Here is a 16,036-nt window from a genome sequence, read left to right as displayed (position 1 = left end):
AGCAGTTTTTGTCAAACAGTGAATTCTTAAGCCGCAGTCTTTAGGTTTGTCAAATACTAGATTGCTATTTGACTTGTTTTTTCTTGCACGGCAATCGTATAAATATGTATGCATATACTGGATTTAACATATTTTTTTATCATGTTTAACATATATTGGACTACTTGCCATCTATGGAAGGATGTGGGAGAAGGGGAGGAAAAATTGGAACACAAACATTTGCAAAGGCTAATGTTGAAGAATTGTCCATGCTTATGTTTTGAAAAATAAAAAAAAACTTTAATAAGGGGAAAAAAAAGTATTTATAATATGCCAGGTACTGGGGATACAGACTCTATTAAACATTTCCAGGCATTAAAAGTAATTTCTAGGCGAGGGCACTTGTAACTTGGGAGAGGGTAGAAATCAGAATAAGCTTCTTGTAGATGTGACACAAACTGAGTTTAGAAGGATACTAAGGATTTTATAAAGTGAAAGTAAGAGAAGGGATTTCCAGTCACAGGAGACCATTGATACAAAGATTTGGAGATGGGAAATAAAATGTTGTGTAAAGGGAAAAGGAAAATCACTGGTTTCACAAGCACTATGCAACAATCCCATTAATATATTTGTGCTGCAAATCATAAAGGGCTTTAAAAAAAATCAAACAGGGGAATTTGAATTTTATCTCAGAGATAACAGGGAGCCATTGGAGCTTTTTAAGGAGAACTCTATGGCTGGTGCTTTAAGATTATCTGCTTGACAGCTATATGGAAGATGGACCTGAGAAGACAGAAAATGATCATACTTTACTGTTGGGACTCATTGTGTTCCAAATTTTTCTCTCTCTAGACAGGAAGCAATCCAAGCTTACACCCCAATGAGGGAAATAAAGTACTCTCCTCCCCCAATATAAAATGAATAAATACTAACAAAGTTCAAAATAATTTGGAAGAGAAGGCACTGGAAGTTGGGGAGGGGGGAGATCAGGAAAGGTTTTGTGAAAATGGTGCTTGGGCTGACTTAAAGGGAAGTGAAGGACTCTTGAGTATGAGATTAGGAAGGAATACTTTAGGGCATGTAGGAGCAGAGATGGGAAATAAAGGATTACATTTATGTATGTTATGTTTAACATACCTGGACACCCAACTAATATGGAACTAAATACTATATATTGTATATATGTATATAATAGTACTATGTACTATATAGTACTCACACACACACATATGATGGAAATCCAGTATCTCCAAAATTGAACTCTTCCTCTTCCTCACAAAATCTGTTCCTTTTAAAAATTTCCTAATTTTTGTTAGTGTTATCATCTTTCTTTCAGGGCCTTATTTTTGATTCTGCCCTTTTCTTTTTCATTCACACCCCCATCAACTTACACCTCCCTTCAAACAATCTCTTACATCTATTAATTTATCTCCATTTTACTTTCCTATAATTACTCCCTTCCCTTCTAATTCCTTCAAAAATTTCCATGATTTGACTACAGCCCACATTTATAAACGGACCCCTAACTTATTTCCTTTTGTGCATGTTATACATTGGTCTACTTTTCCTCTCCCCATGTCTTTGTTCTTGTCCAAATGATTTAGATTATATACTATCAATAGCTCTGACTACCTGATCTCTGCATCCTTCAAGGTACAACTCAAATGTCATCTCTTACGAAAAGTTCCCTTTTACCCAGTGGTGTGTTGGTAAATGTTTACTAACCAGCTATCTGAAAAACAAACAATCCTCCATCCCCAAACCAAAAGACAAACCACTACACACACACACACACAATTTATTATATATTTTACTGATATAAAGGATATGTAGCATATTTTTTACATAAGGTAAAATGCAAATACTTTATTGTAAATTCCAGAGTTAACTCTCTTAAAGAATGCCTTTTTTTAAAAAAAACTAACTTAAAACTCTTATATCCATAGCTAAGCTAGGAATACAATTCAACCCTGATTTGACACCCGGAGCTGCATCTTGATCTGATCTTAAATCTGATGTATAATCTATTGCTAAACCATTTTTCAATACTTCTACAAAAATTCTTTTCATTAAACTTTGAAAACATTTTCAGTTTCAATCCTACTGAATCCAACTTTTTTTTTAGCTATTTGTACAGCTATGGGACCTGGAATACTTTCTGATTTAAATTATTTATAAAAACTTGAAAATCATGCAAATCAATTTCATTTTTTAAAATTTCACTTAAATTACACACATACACCCACATGTATTTACTAGCAATCCATAATGAAGATAGTTCTTCCTAAGGCCAAGTAGCTTTTTCTTTTTGCTAAAAGAAATGTCTGTAAACTTGACTTCAACAAATGAAGTTAGTTCTTCATAACAGCAAATAGTTTATTCTTTTTGTTAAAAGGATGTCTAAACTTTACTTTTATCAAATCAAATTCATGTTTTCCACTATCAACCTAAATTTTCCAGAACTCTTAGGTATGGCATAGCTCTTTATTTTTCTGTTTTTTGAATGCTAGTTGATGTCAACACAAATGATGTGTAGCAGTTTAAAATAATGAAAATTCTTTAAGAATGACATTCATTAAAATCGTCTTAGAAGAAATTAATGTTGGCTACCTTCTTTGCAAAAGCAGAATTAGAATAAAAAAGTATGGATTATGTAGGTTCTGCATGTCATGTAGAAGTAGTAGTTTGCAATCTACATACTATCCATTTCTCTCATCCCAGTAATCTACTAATTTTAATCATTTCAAGTTTGGTTTGATTTTTGTTAAGATTAGTAATAAAAAGAATAAATTTTATATAGAAGTATTTTTAAATATTAACTTGTTTTATTTCAGATACTAAATTATCAAGTGATAACTGCAATTGGTGATTCAAACAGGGCCAAATGATTTTAGAAAAAATTTCCAACTTTGTAGTTATTTCAGACTTTCTTCCCCACATTACATTAGCATCATCAGAAAAAAAAATGCAATTAACTGTCTTCAAAAATTCATTATCAAAGCCACAATCATTTAATGTAGGCAATAACATAACTAAAACTACTACTCTACTATGTTTGATAGCAAGTTAAAGCAATCAATAAATGTTACTAGTGTGGAAACTGACTAAACCGTGCAATGGAAATAAATCAATAGGATCCTTTAAAACTTTAAAATCTACATTCAATTATAATGTAGATTTTGGCATTTTCATATAAAAATTTAAAATATTCTTGTCTTTTTTTAATGTTGTATCTTTTTGTATTATCTATGTAAACAATTCTCTACTCTTGTCAATTCTATTACTACCTCAAGTAAAAGGCCTCTTAAATTTTACTAAACTGCAAACATTATTGAAAGCTTTTAGAGTAGCATCGCTATTTTACAATTCTGAAGACATATATTCCTAAAAGTCACTATATTGACATAAAATTGCTCAATAAAAACTATAGGTCTTATCTTATGGGAAAAATGGGATTGGGAGTACAAAACTTAATTTTTGTCATTTTCACATTAAAAAAAAAAAAAAGATGGGGACTTAATAGCAGTTTTCCTTGTGTTAGTTAACACTAAAAGCTACAATAAATAGTGGCAGTTGGCCTCTGGCTGTGGCCCCAGGCTGTCCATGATGATGAATAGCAACTCAAGGAAAGAGCCCAGGGAAGGAAGTATAAGGGCTGGCTTAACCCTCTTCTGCCCACAGCTCATTCTGTACCAGGAGATGGGTAATAGATATGGTACTTAACCTTCAAATAGATCTATGGTTTGTTTGCTTGTTGAAGTGGACATAGGAAGGACTGTAGTGAATTGGTCATTATAAAGTAGGGTGGGATAACATTCAATGAAATAAGATTGCGGGCAGATGTTTGAGATCTATTTATTGGCATTATATGTTCAGTTCAGTTGGACAATTTGTTTTTTGCTGATGAAATAATGTATAAGTAACCATGAAATTTGTGCTACATTCAAGTTGTTTCCTAATGTCAACTGCATTACAATAAATTAGAGTTTTCAAAACAAGCACTATGGAATTGAATCCATTAAATTTATGCACTGAGGCATTACTTTTAGCAAATCTCAAATGTTAATACTGGCTTTAAAAAAAATTAGGAAGCATTATGTTTCTAAACAGAGAAGCTTGCCTAATAGTTTTATTATTTATTGGTGTTTCTAAATATTTGCTTTACTCCTTTGACACAAGGAGATGCTTTTTCCTGTCATTCTTAAATGCTGACCTAATTTACTGCTTTTACTTTAAGCCGTTAAAGTAAACGCTTTAAACACTTTAAAAAGTACAAATTATTTTCCTTTGATAAACAAGATTTTTCCCCCCACTGATCTTTTCAACAGATTCAAAATTTGCTTCTATTGACTTCTTTGCTCCACAATGATTTTCATTATGTTTTCACCTCCACATTAAAAAAACAAAATTTGATAATTTATGTTGGCATTTCAGGGATAAGAATCTGAAAAATAATTGTATATTAAGTTAAGTAAAATTCAAACAATTTAAAGTTTTCTGTTAACGATTTCCTTATATAATTTTTAGGAAAATAATTTAGGAATAAATTAGGAAAATTTATTTTGCTTTTCAGTTTACACCTATCACTTCAGTGTCACTTGCTACTTCTAAGTTCTACTCTTAGTTTTTGTAATTCTATTACCTACAATAATGTCAAAAAAATCAGACTATGAATGGTTGATTACTGATTCAGCAAAAAAGTTGCTCCTTCACTGTTGAACATAGTTCTGGAATGTCAATTGATATTTTCATTTAATTTAATAAGGAGGACAAAAGTGAAACAATGAAGATATGTTGGAATTTCACTCAATTGTCAATAAATCGACTCAGTTCTTTGGTGAATTGATAAAAATTTTCTGAATACTGAAAGAATATTTCCTTACTTTTTTGTGCATATTAACAATGTAGTGGTTACAAATACTCTTTATCTTTTTTTTTTTTAACAAAGTTTTTATTATTTTCAAAATATGCATGGATAATTTTCAACACTCATTCTTGCAAAACCTTATGTTCCAAATTTTTTTTCCCCTTCTCTTCCCCTAGGGCAAGTAATCCAATAGGTTTTTTTTCCTGAGGCAATTGGTGTTAAGTGACTTGCCCAAGGTCACACAAATGTTAAGTGTCTGAGGCCAAATTTGAACTCGGATCCTCCTGACAGCAGGGCTGGTGCTCTATCTACTGCACCACCTAGCTACCCCCCAATATGTTAAACATGTGCAATTTTTCTATATATATTTTCATGATTATGATATACTTTTAAATTGTATTATTAACATTTTCTTTATTATTTTATTAAGTCTAGACAATTAGTAAGAAAATAAAAAACAGGCCCTGCTTTGTAGTGTTTGCTGATTTCAGTGGTATAAACTCCCAATATAGCTAACTGCAAGCTACAATGGGGACTTGGGCAGAGATATGAAATTGTACCCTATAATATTGTATCTCTACCATATAATCACAATGGATAACATCTTAAGAGCATAGGTAACAGCAAAATAATTAGGAAATAATGAATTTTGAGTAATTATTACCTTTGTTTTTAATATAATTCATTTAAAATATAATTTATATAAATATAATTAATATAATTCATTTAATCATAGGCCCATATACTTTAATTTTTACTAATGCTTGTGTTTAACAATCTGCTTGCAAAATTTCTGAAAATTTAAAAATCTCCTGCAAGAGGTGTCAGAATAGTGATGCTACTGTAACTTGTAGCTCTTGGAATAAGATATGTTATCTCTTAACTCAGTGCATTTTTATTTTGTAAAAGTTTCCCTCCTCATCACTACTTACTGGCTTCTAGTCCTAACTAAAATTCTATCTTCTACAGGAAGCTTTTCTCAAAGCTTTTTAATTCTGTCACCTTTTCTCTGTTGATTATCTCTTATTTATCCTTTATATATCTTGGTTTTAGTTTCCCTCATTAAATAAAAAAAAAAAAATTCCCTCTTCTGGACAGAAGTGTCTTTCGCCTTTCTTCCTCCTTCCCCAGTTTAGCACAATTCCTAGTACAGAGATTAATTTAAGAAATGCTTATTGACAATACCGAATTGTGATTTCTCACCTTTGAGATAACATACCAATTTGTACACCATTCACTGTACTTTCCCATATTGTCTCTCATCAGTCCGATTATACATGAATTTCATGAGGGCCCAGGACATGTCTTTTTATGTTAGATTATCTTACAACTCAGTAAATGATGAATGGATATGCTGAATATATTTTTAACTCAGTCATCTTGTAAAAAAAAAAAATTACCTCCTCTTCTCTACTAGACAACGAAATGGAAAAAGTCATTATTTGGCTCTAGGTTGTGTCCCTTTTCCTATTTTTAGCAGCCCCACCAAGATCTAGCACTTTACTAGGCTTTAATCAGAAAGCTTACTTAAGATCAAGCCACAGCTCTGCCTGTAACTTAGCAGCGTGCTAACCCGCAAAAGAAAAAACGTTGCGCCACTTTTTCTTTGTAAAAAGGGCTAACAGTAGCTGCATTATCTACCTCACAGGGATGCAGTAAATTTAGGCTCGGCTGGCATTATTAACAACTTCCTACCTTCAAGGCCAGCAAAGTCAGCCCACTCTCTCCAATATCCCTTTGGCCATTACTAGAAGGCCATACCTTCTGGTGAGAAGCCAAGTTAAGTAGCCCAGAAAAGGAAAAGGGAAGGACATCGCCAAACTCCCTGCTCCCCTCCACGGAAGCCAGCAGCACCTCGCTCCCATGGTATGTATGCATTTAGGCATGCATACAATGAGCCACTCTCCCCTAGTTGGGGCCCGACCACCTGGCTTGGACACGCCCAGTCACCCGTCACTTCTCTCCCTAACCCCCTTCACACACACTCAGAATAAGGAGACTAGCTGACCTCGGCTGGTTCTCTGGGACTCAGTCTCCCCCGTTCATATAAGCAGAGGGGGTTGGGCTAAGCCAGCCTCGAAGGTCGCTTCCAGTTCTGGCGCTCTAGGTTCCCATGAATGGAATCCCCAGAGCCCAACAGCATTCCCAGTTTTGCGCGTCGGCAAAGACCCTTCAACCTCCTGGTTGCCCCCAGACCACAGCACTAGTCTAGCAATCCTATCTTACCCACCTCCCGTTTCCAAGCTCACCTCACCTCTCAGTCAAGACACCAGCCTATCTAGCATTAGGGTCGAGACAGCACCCTCCCTAGAAGCCGCTCTCTACTGCCTCCGAGTACAGACCGGAAGAGGAAACCAGGCACCGGGCGGGCGGCGACCGGCAGGTCTACGCAGACTCTCTAGGCACAGGAGCGCGGGAGGCGAGGAAAAAAAACTCACAGCGTCCCGGTCACCATGAAAACAGGCCACGCCCCGGCGTCCTGGGCTCGTGGGCCTCCAGTGCGCAGGCGTACGCGCCTCCAGGCGCACGCGCAGTTCCTGCCCCAGGAACCCGGCAGCCACGGTGTGGGGCGCGCAGGCTACGCCGCCCGCTGCCGCTGTCACTATGGCCCATTACAAAGTGAGGGGACTCTCCGGGGACGGGACCGGGACGTGGGGCGAGAAGGGGCGGGACGTCCGGGAGTTGGGGGTCCCGGCCTCGTGTAGGGCCTGTGTCGGGGCTTGAGGGAATCGCAGATGGAGCCGGGGGACTGGCTGGGGCGTCCTCGGCTCCTCCTCCCCGGCCCCTGACCCTGACCCTGACCTGCAGTGTCTCCTCCTCAGGCCGCCGACTCGAAGCGGGAGCAGTTCCGGAGGTACCTAGAGAAGTCGGGAGTGCTGGACACGCTCACCAAAGGTGAGCCGAGCCGGCGCAGGAGAGCTGCGTCCCAGTCCCGGCCCGCCTGGGGCCCTAAGCTGCCTTCTCCTCTTGGGGCCTTGGAACCCTCTTTTGTAGAACGGGGGGTGGCGGTGTACCCATAGACTTAAAGCCCTTGTAGCGCTCACGCCGGTGTCTCTCACCTCTCAGAGCACCGGCAGCTTAGCACCCCCTGGCGTGCTTCCGCTGGGGGATGCCCAGGAGAGGGAGGAGAGGGGAGGGAGGGACCGGACCAGGTTCGTCTGCATCTGTACCAGCGCCAGGGCTGCTGTTGCTGCTGGGCCCTACCGAGTAAACCGCAAGCGGAAGAGAAGACAACCGGTTTGTTGGACTGTGAGACTCAACCGCTCGTTCCCTGTTGTTACCAAATCCTCCCCTTTATTGGTCTCAGCTTCCCCATTGCTGGCTTGGGAGGGAGTGGCGGCTGTTCCTGTGCTTAGGGCCGAGGGAGGAAGATTAACTTTCTGCGGTTGTTGCAAATCAAATAGTTGGCAGATCTGGGAAGAGGTGTGACACCCCCTCCCCCCTTCCCCGCCGCGAGTTTGTGTTAATTCCACTACGCCTTAATCTGGAAAACCTGAGGGTAGTACAGGTTGGAAAATCAGGTGGTTAATTTAAGGCTAGTTTTTTTATGCTGTTGAATGTCGCTTAAATCATTTGCAATTTAATTTTTTTTAAGGTTACACAGTTATAAAAAGTTTAAATACAAAGTAGTAATGGGTCCGGAAAAGCTTCATTTAAAAGAAAAATTATTGAAGATGGGCTGTTTAGCTGCCCACAGTAGGCTGTTCTTTCTAGTTTGCTGGAGTACACTTTTGTAATTTTTTGGAGTTTATATGAAGAGACCACCAATTTCTTCCTTGCAAAATTCTGTTTTAAGGAGTTTGGGATGGGATGGGGATGGGGTGATGAATTATAAAATTGTTATTTTGTTTCCAGTTCATTAAAATGAAAACCTATTGCTACAGTGTACCTTCCCTTTATCCTTATCCCGGTATTTGAGGGGATGGAAATTGTATAGATAAGGAATTTGTATAGATAAGAGCACAAGGTGGAGGGGGCAAGGTTGGAAGGCTGATCAAGACAGTCACTTCAGAATCTTGGATTTTCCATGGGGAGAGAAACAAGAGGAACAAAGTTAAAAGATCAGAGAAAATGCATGCATCAGTAAGATTTACCAAATCTTAGGATTTTAGAATTGGGTGTTTGAAGCTGGGCAGCAATCTAGTTGCCAGTATGACTACCTCTAGTCCATACGCTACACACAACTTTTGCTGGTCCCCATTATCTCTTTTCTATTTCATAGATTCCCTACATTTTTACATTAGTTATCTGTAGGAAAAGGGTGGGGGGGTGGTGGCGGGATTTGGAGGAGGGGAAAAACAGGACTGGGAGAAAGTCTGGTGTCTTCTAATGTTTTGGGAGGATTATTTATGGAAGAAAATTAGATTTCTCTCCTGGAGGGCAAAATTAGGACCAATAGGTGAAAGCTGCTAAGTGTTGAAAACCTTTCAAAACAATTATTTCCAAAAGTATTAAGTATTGTATTGGGAGGTAGTGGGTTTTCCCCTCTGTGTAAATCTTCGAGGAAAGGCTGGATAACTACTTGTTTGATGTTGTTGAGTTGATTCTGATTCATTTATGTGTTAGATAAGCCCATAAAGTTTGTGATCTCAGTGTAGATTCTGTGAGATCTTCGTTCTGTTCTGTAATTCTCCAAACTCCTTTCAAATAAGCACACCTTATCTAAATGAAACACCTGTTTTCCCATACCCTACTAATATGGGCACATCTGTATCTTGCCAAAATTATTCAACTTGGGTACTTTTCATAATCTCTTATACGTTAATCCTATTATTAATTAACTTCACAAGTGTTTATATCAAGTGCCTCCCATCTGTAAAGTGCTGGGGATACAAAGACAGAAAGGAGAACAGCCTTGCCCTTAAAGAGTTTACATTGTCCAAGTTTATGATTCCCTTCTTGTCTTGTCAGAGGTGCCAAACTTTTTTTGAAGGATAGATTCCTGGCTCTAACACTCACCAGCTGTTTGATCTTGGGCTAGTTCAATTTGCTGAAATGGTAACTTGGTACTTTTTTTCTTGACATGTCAAGAAATTGCCAATTCCTATCTTGTACACCTTTCAGAATTACAGGTAGCATTCCAGTTTAAGAAGTCCAGTCTCTCTTCCTGCCTCATCGATAGGCATCTTATCAATGGAATCATATCTGAAGACCTGAACACCAGAGTGAGCACTGACAGCCAGAAAGCACGCTTTATTAACTTTTTTTTTTAAGCACCTTCCCCTTTCCTTGAGATCACTGCATCACATTTTGAAAAACATGTCAAATTTTATTATGTTGACTATTATATAGGAATTCAGATAGTTATCATATAAAAATAATATACCAAAAAGAATTGTGAATAATGCATTTATATGGAATTTCACATTCAATTTATTGTATCCACTCTAGCATGGTAGTGGGCTATGGACTTAGCATTTTGGGAAAGATTCTGGGGAAAAATTTTATTCTGTGCAACAAGGATTTACTGCTTGTTGAGCTGTCCCTAGCTGAGCATGTTGATTACTAGTTATTTGTTTTAAGTTTTTAATTAAAAATTCCTTAGTATTTCTTGTATTGAAATTTTACTTAGACTCTTCCTTGGTTCTTTCAAATATAAAGCTTCTTCACATAATTCTTGTAAGTTTTTTAAAACTAAAAACCTCAGCCAGTAAGTCTTCCTGTGAATTTAACTGCTATTTTTTCTGCCTTTTGATCCACAGTATTGGTTGCCTTGTATGAAGAACCAGAGAAACCCAATAGTGCATTGGAGTATCCTTTGTCTCACATGACATTCTTGGGCTTTTTTTTCTATATAGAAAAATATTGTAAAATATTGAGTGGGAAGGACTTTATAATTTGTATGTTCCAGTTTTTGAGTTGAATATCTGGTTGATTTGTGTGGAAATGACAGCAAGGGCAACTTGTTAAAATAAAAAATAAAAAATAAAAAGCACTGAGCCCAGCTGGTGTCAGAAGTGGGTTTGAAGCCACTAACTGCTACTTTGTACCTCCGAGTCTAAAACTTTCATCAATATTGGACAGAATTTGTCTCTTAAGATTCCTTCCAGAACCTATTCCTTGCCAGACACCCAAATAGGTACAGTTAATATTTCTATTTTGTAGCTGAGGCAAATAAGGGTCACACAGCTAGTGCAAGAGAGGTGGCCTTTGAACTTAGGCCTTTCTAACTTTAGTCCTGGTGCTCCGTGCACCATGGCGCCATCTAGCTGCTAATAAAGAAAAGATTCCTACATTGTAAAATGATTTCCTTTTGGAGAAAAGCTTAGTTATTGCATAAGAATGCCAGTAATGTTTATGTATCTTTTATAAGAGTTCACTTTTATAGAGCTTGAAGACTTACAAAGTATTTCCCCCATAACAGCCTTGTGAGGGAGAATGGAGGGTATTAAATATAATTCTTTCCACTTTATAGATGAAGAAACTGAAGCCAAAGACCAGAAATTGTTTGTCATCTGTCAGTTACTGGGGCTTTGTGCCAATTTCAAATTTACGAATCCAGGCTGCTTTACAATACACAGTAAAATTATACTAATCATTACTATTAGTGCTTCATGACAGCTTTCCTCAATGTTTTAAAATGAGAATATTCTTAACTCACTATTAGTTTTCTAAAGCATCACTTAGGAGCTGCGACTCCAGAAAATCCAGAAATAGAGTTGCTTCGCCTGGAACTGGCAGAGATGAAAGAGAAATATGAAGCTATAGTAGAAGAAAACAAAAAACTGAAAGCAAAGGTAAATACTGAATTTTAGAGCAACCTTCCCTCATACCCTTTGATTTTCACTATTCCTTATTGTCACCTAGTAAAACCTCACAACTTTGGACAGTACTGAAGAGAGGCTATCTCAAGTCAGGAAAAAAAAGTCTAAATTATAGACTGTTAGAAAAAAAGATAAAAGTTTCACTTTTCAGTCTGAGTAATTTGAGGTTAATAAAGTATTGTTAAAAATACTTGTACAAAAGCAGATACTTAATGTTGAAGTGAAAGAGTTTTTGGGGACCTACTTGAGAATATAAGAATGACTAATTGATATTCTTTCTAGGTAAATGTATTTCTAAAATTATTTTAGTGATTTCTTCTTTGTTGAGCAGAATCTTATTTTCTCAGCACAGTGATAAACCTCAGTTTGGCTCTTAATTTCCATAGGCTCAAATTAGTGTTGTCCAAATCAATGAAGTTTTACTCTGTCTTATATCTGTAATGTTTTTTATAGTTGTAATACTCATGTAATTTATAATGTTAAATATTTATCTCTTATTAGACATTTTGTCAGCTGTTTATTTTATCTTCCCAATTCATACACAGATCCCACAGCTAATTGACAGGACCAAGGTCTTCTGAGTTCTGGCCTAGTATTCTTTCCCCAGGAAAATCCTTCATCCTAGAAAATATTCTAGGTGCCACCTTGGATTCTAGAATGTACTGATGCCAGTTTGCTCTTTTAGTTTTTTGCAAGTCAAAATGTTGGTAAATCCTGGTGGGTTCGTTTATCAGAACATCCTACACATTTTCCCCCCTCCTATTTTTTTTTTTTTAAAGGAAATTTCTCCTGATCATTTAGAACAACAAGTTTGGTGGGGAGAGGAAAACTTGCCTCAATGCATGTCACAAAAGTGTCTGATGGAGTCAAAATAACCTGTAGTCAAAGTCTTAAAAGTTTTATCCTCAAAGAGTAATGCACTTGAAATAATGCTACCAAAAGAGATGGGCATTTTTTTTAGTTTGTTAAATGAAAATATTTGAAAATATCAACACCAAATTCTGCCTCTAGTGGATTTAATTCTATTAATCTTAGAGCTTGGAGTGACTTTTAAATAGAGGCTTGTTTGATGCAGGAACTGAAGCTAATGTAAGTGTGCTGCTTTCTAATTAGATTGAATGTAATCAAGTTATTGCTGCTCATTTTGTTGCTTTTGAGTTGCTTTTTACCTAGTTTGGAATCAAACTCACCAAAGCTCCTCTGTCTTTGCCCCATAGCTTGCTCAGTATGAACCACTTCAGGAGGAGAAGCGTGCTGAATAGGATTCTTCTCAGTTGAACAGGCACTGAAAACTGGCTTTGTACGATTTGCATAGTTTGTATAGTATATAATCAGTCTTTTATGGACAGATACTATAGAACTCTTCTAATATGTTAAATTCACTTATCACATTTAATTGTTATAAAAACACTTAGAATCACTAATAAATAAACTTAATATAATTTTCTTTGGCTCATAAAGCAGGAAAATCAAAAGTAAATCCTGAGGAATTCTAAATACAGCCATCTAAATTGTTTTCATTACCTTAAAATGTAATTATCTGTTGTTTTCTCAGATTAAAAATGACTGTACTGTTGTTACATTTTAACCAAGCAAAAACGAGCATGGAGCTGCCTTGAGTTTATTGCAGGATGGAAGCCCAGATAGGACTATGCTTTGTAAAGCTGACAACGTTGTAGTTGTGAGACTCTCCTCTGAGCTTGGCCTGTAGCTGAGATGCTCGGGAGGCAGCCACAGCCCTGCACGAGTTTCCTGGGAGCCCCTATTGGCCCTTTGTTGAGATGCTGTGCCGTGGATGCTATCTCAGCTTTCATCAGCTCACCAGCCCTCACTCTCCTCCATTTTGCTGTTGTGATTGTGCTCTGGGTGCTGGCTCGTGCGGAGCTTTGTAGTGGGCTTCCCTGTGTTCTTCCTGCACCTTGGCCTTTGCTTATTTGTTTTGCAGCTCGCTATACAGTGGCACTTCCTGAGCCAAAGTTCATAGAACTTTAAACAGAGCCAGACCTGCTGCTACTAATGCACTGTGTAGCCTTGAGTAAGTCACTTCCTCTCACCAGACCTCAGTTTCCCCTTCTGTAAACTGAGGGGGCTTGCTTTCTGTGGTCTTAAGGTCCCTTCTAGTTCTGATGTTCTGTAATTCTTGTGCCCGTTTCTTTCCCGTGAAACTTGCTTATTTATGTTCAGCACTAATCAAAGATAATCTTGAAAGGAGACAGTTCTAGAACTTTTGTATCTGTAGTTCATGGTCATTTGTAGAGTGTATTTCACCCCCAAAGTATTTACCTCTTTAGTCTTTCATCCTTATTATCCTTATGAAGTTGGTAAGACAGGGTTGAGGTAGGGAAGGAACTTCTTGCCTTTGCCCCAGGCCTCTCTTAGGTTACCATATGTTGTTATTGAGCCTTGCTCTGAGCCCACATAGTAGTTGTGTGAACTCAGTTTGGGGTTATTTCACCTCTTGGGGCCTCAATTTCTCACCTATACAAAGAAGGGGATTGACTAGATGACCTGAATTATATTCTGGTCCTAAATACCATTGTTTATATTTACTTTCCAAATTGTGCCCTTGTAGATGGGACATTATCTTCTAATAACCATCGGGAATATGAAAGCGTTTCCTCTATTAAGACTGGTTTGGTTAATAATAACACATTACCACTTCTGTTGAAAGCTATTCTAACTTGATGGTACTAAATCTAGTTTATCCAATGTGCCTTGCTGGTCCCACTCTTTACATCTGTGGAAGTGGTTTAAATGCAATACTGTTAATTCAGCTTTTTTAAGCACCCACTAAGGATAAGGTGCTGTGGAATATACAAAAATAAAATCAGTCTAGTAGGAGCGATAAGCTATCACTGCACTAGCAGACCCCATATAAAGTGTCACAAGAGAAGGAAATGAGGTATTAAATTCACTTGGAGACATCACTTTCACCATTAGTGGGAAAGTGGGATGAGGTTGGGGCAAACAAATCATTTGCATTTACCTAGTTTAAATAAATGATGTGAAACTCCTCCATGGATGGATTTGGACAGGCTACTGCCTGGAACTAACCATTAACTTTTTGCATGGGTTTATTAGGATGGTAGATGTAGAGCATACATCTTGAACAAAATTTCATAAATACATAGCTCAAGGATCCATGAATTTCCTCTGTATGGATGCCTCCTCCACCAACACAAATTTCTGCTCTAATGGTAGTTAGGTAGCCTTTGAGAGTTGCTGTGGCTGAAAAATTGAATATTCTGTGGCCTTGATCTTGAAATTTAGTTAGATTGGTTTTCAGATGAGATCACAGTCTGTCACTGAGTTCCTTCTTCAAGAACCCAGGATTACCATCAGCATTTACTCTACATTTGTTATATGATGTGGCAAAACGTGGGTTGGATGGGTGATCATGTGGCTAATTAAAAGTGGTTGAACTTTAACAAAGTGTGCATTTAATGGCTCTATCAACTTGGAGGGGAGGTCTTCAGTAGCATACCATTGGGCTCTGTTCTGCCGGTGTCTTTCATCAGTGACTGGATGAAGATCAGAAGGTATGCTAATTGAATGTGAAAGGTTATCTATTGCAAATGACAGATACCACCTCAGGTATCAAGGGATTGGACTGTGTAGGACTCAAGTCTCTAAGCTGAAATTTAACAAGATAAAAACACATATTCCTACAGTAAGGTAATTTGGGGAGAATATATAAAAGAGCTGTTGCTTAAGGATGAGTCTTTTAAAACAGCTGTATTAGAATTAGTATGCATATCCCCAGGAATGAGTCCCAGTATATTTTGTTCTTAAAACACATCTAAATACTAGGTTCATTTCTGAGATCCTACATTTTAAGAGGAACATAGTTTCCACACTTAAAAGGAACACATCCTCAAGGAGGGGTAACCAGAGGGATGGAAACCATGCCACATGAGGAACTGGGTTACTTGAAGATTTGGGATGAGGGAATTCTTGATAATTAAATTTTTGGAAAATTAATTTTTATTGACTTTTTTTGTCTTCTAATATTTACAGTAGGGCTAAGTGAGAAGTTGAATTTTACTCAATACAAGAAAAAAATTTAACTAGAGGAAAGGAGAAGAAAAATGATCACTGAGATCTAATTCTCCCCTTCCCTTATTTGACTGAGGAGGGATCCTTAGGCTCAGAGATTAAGTACTTTGCCTTATAGGTACCCGGTTAACCCAGAGATTCAGACACAAGATTTCTGACTCAAAATCCAGTGTACTTTTCTGTCCAAAAAATGGAAAGGCTGCCTTAGATGGTGCCTTAAGAACCCCCCCTGCTCATTTGGAGGTTATTAAAGTGCAGGTGTTAACTATTAAGGATGTTATAGAAGGTGTGAAGAAGGATTAGCTGAACTCTAGGATTCCACCGCTCAGCAGCTAGAAGCAGCCTGTTCAACAGCCCAAATGAATGTTTC

The 16,036-nt window shown here is 37.6% G+C and overlaps 1 protein-coding gene across 1 annotated transcript; it reads left to right on the top strand.

The window, feature by feature from the left end:
* Positions 1-7,353: 7,353 nt before the first annotated feature.
* MYCBP (MYC binding protein) lies at positions 7,354-15,042 on the top strand. The gene is made up of 5 exons (XM_051987748.1): positions 7,354-7,465; positions 7,669-7,741; positions 10,549-10,597; positions 11,454-11,583; positions 12,828-15,042. Exons 1-5 carry the CDS (start codon positions 7,451-7,453, stop codon positions 12,870-12,872), a joined length of 312 nt encoding a protein of 103 aa, XP_051843708.1. The 5' UTR covers positions 7,354-7,450; the 3' UTR covers positions 12,873-15,042.
* Positions 15,043-16,036: the final 994 nt, after the last annotated feature.

This window comes from Antechinus flavipes, chromosome 3 (genome assembly GCF_016432865.1).
Source record: "Antechinus flavipes isolate AdamAnt ecotype Samford, QLD, Australia chromosome 3, AdamAnt_v2, whole genome shotgun sequence".
NCBI lineage: Eukaryota > Metazoa > Chordata > Mammalia > Dasyuromorphia > Dasyuridae > Antechinus > Antechinus flavipes.
This window is presented reverse-complemented; position numbering and strand designations above follow the sequence as displayed.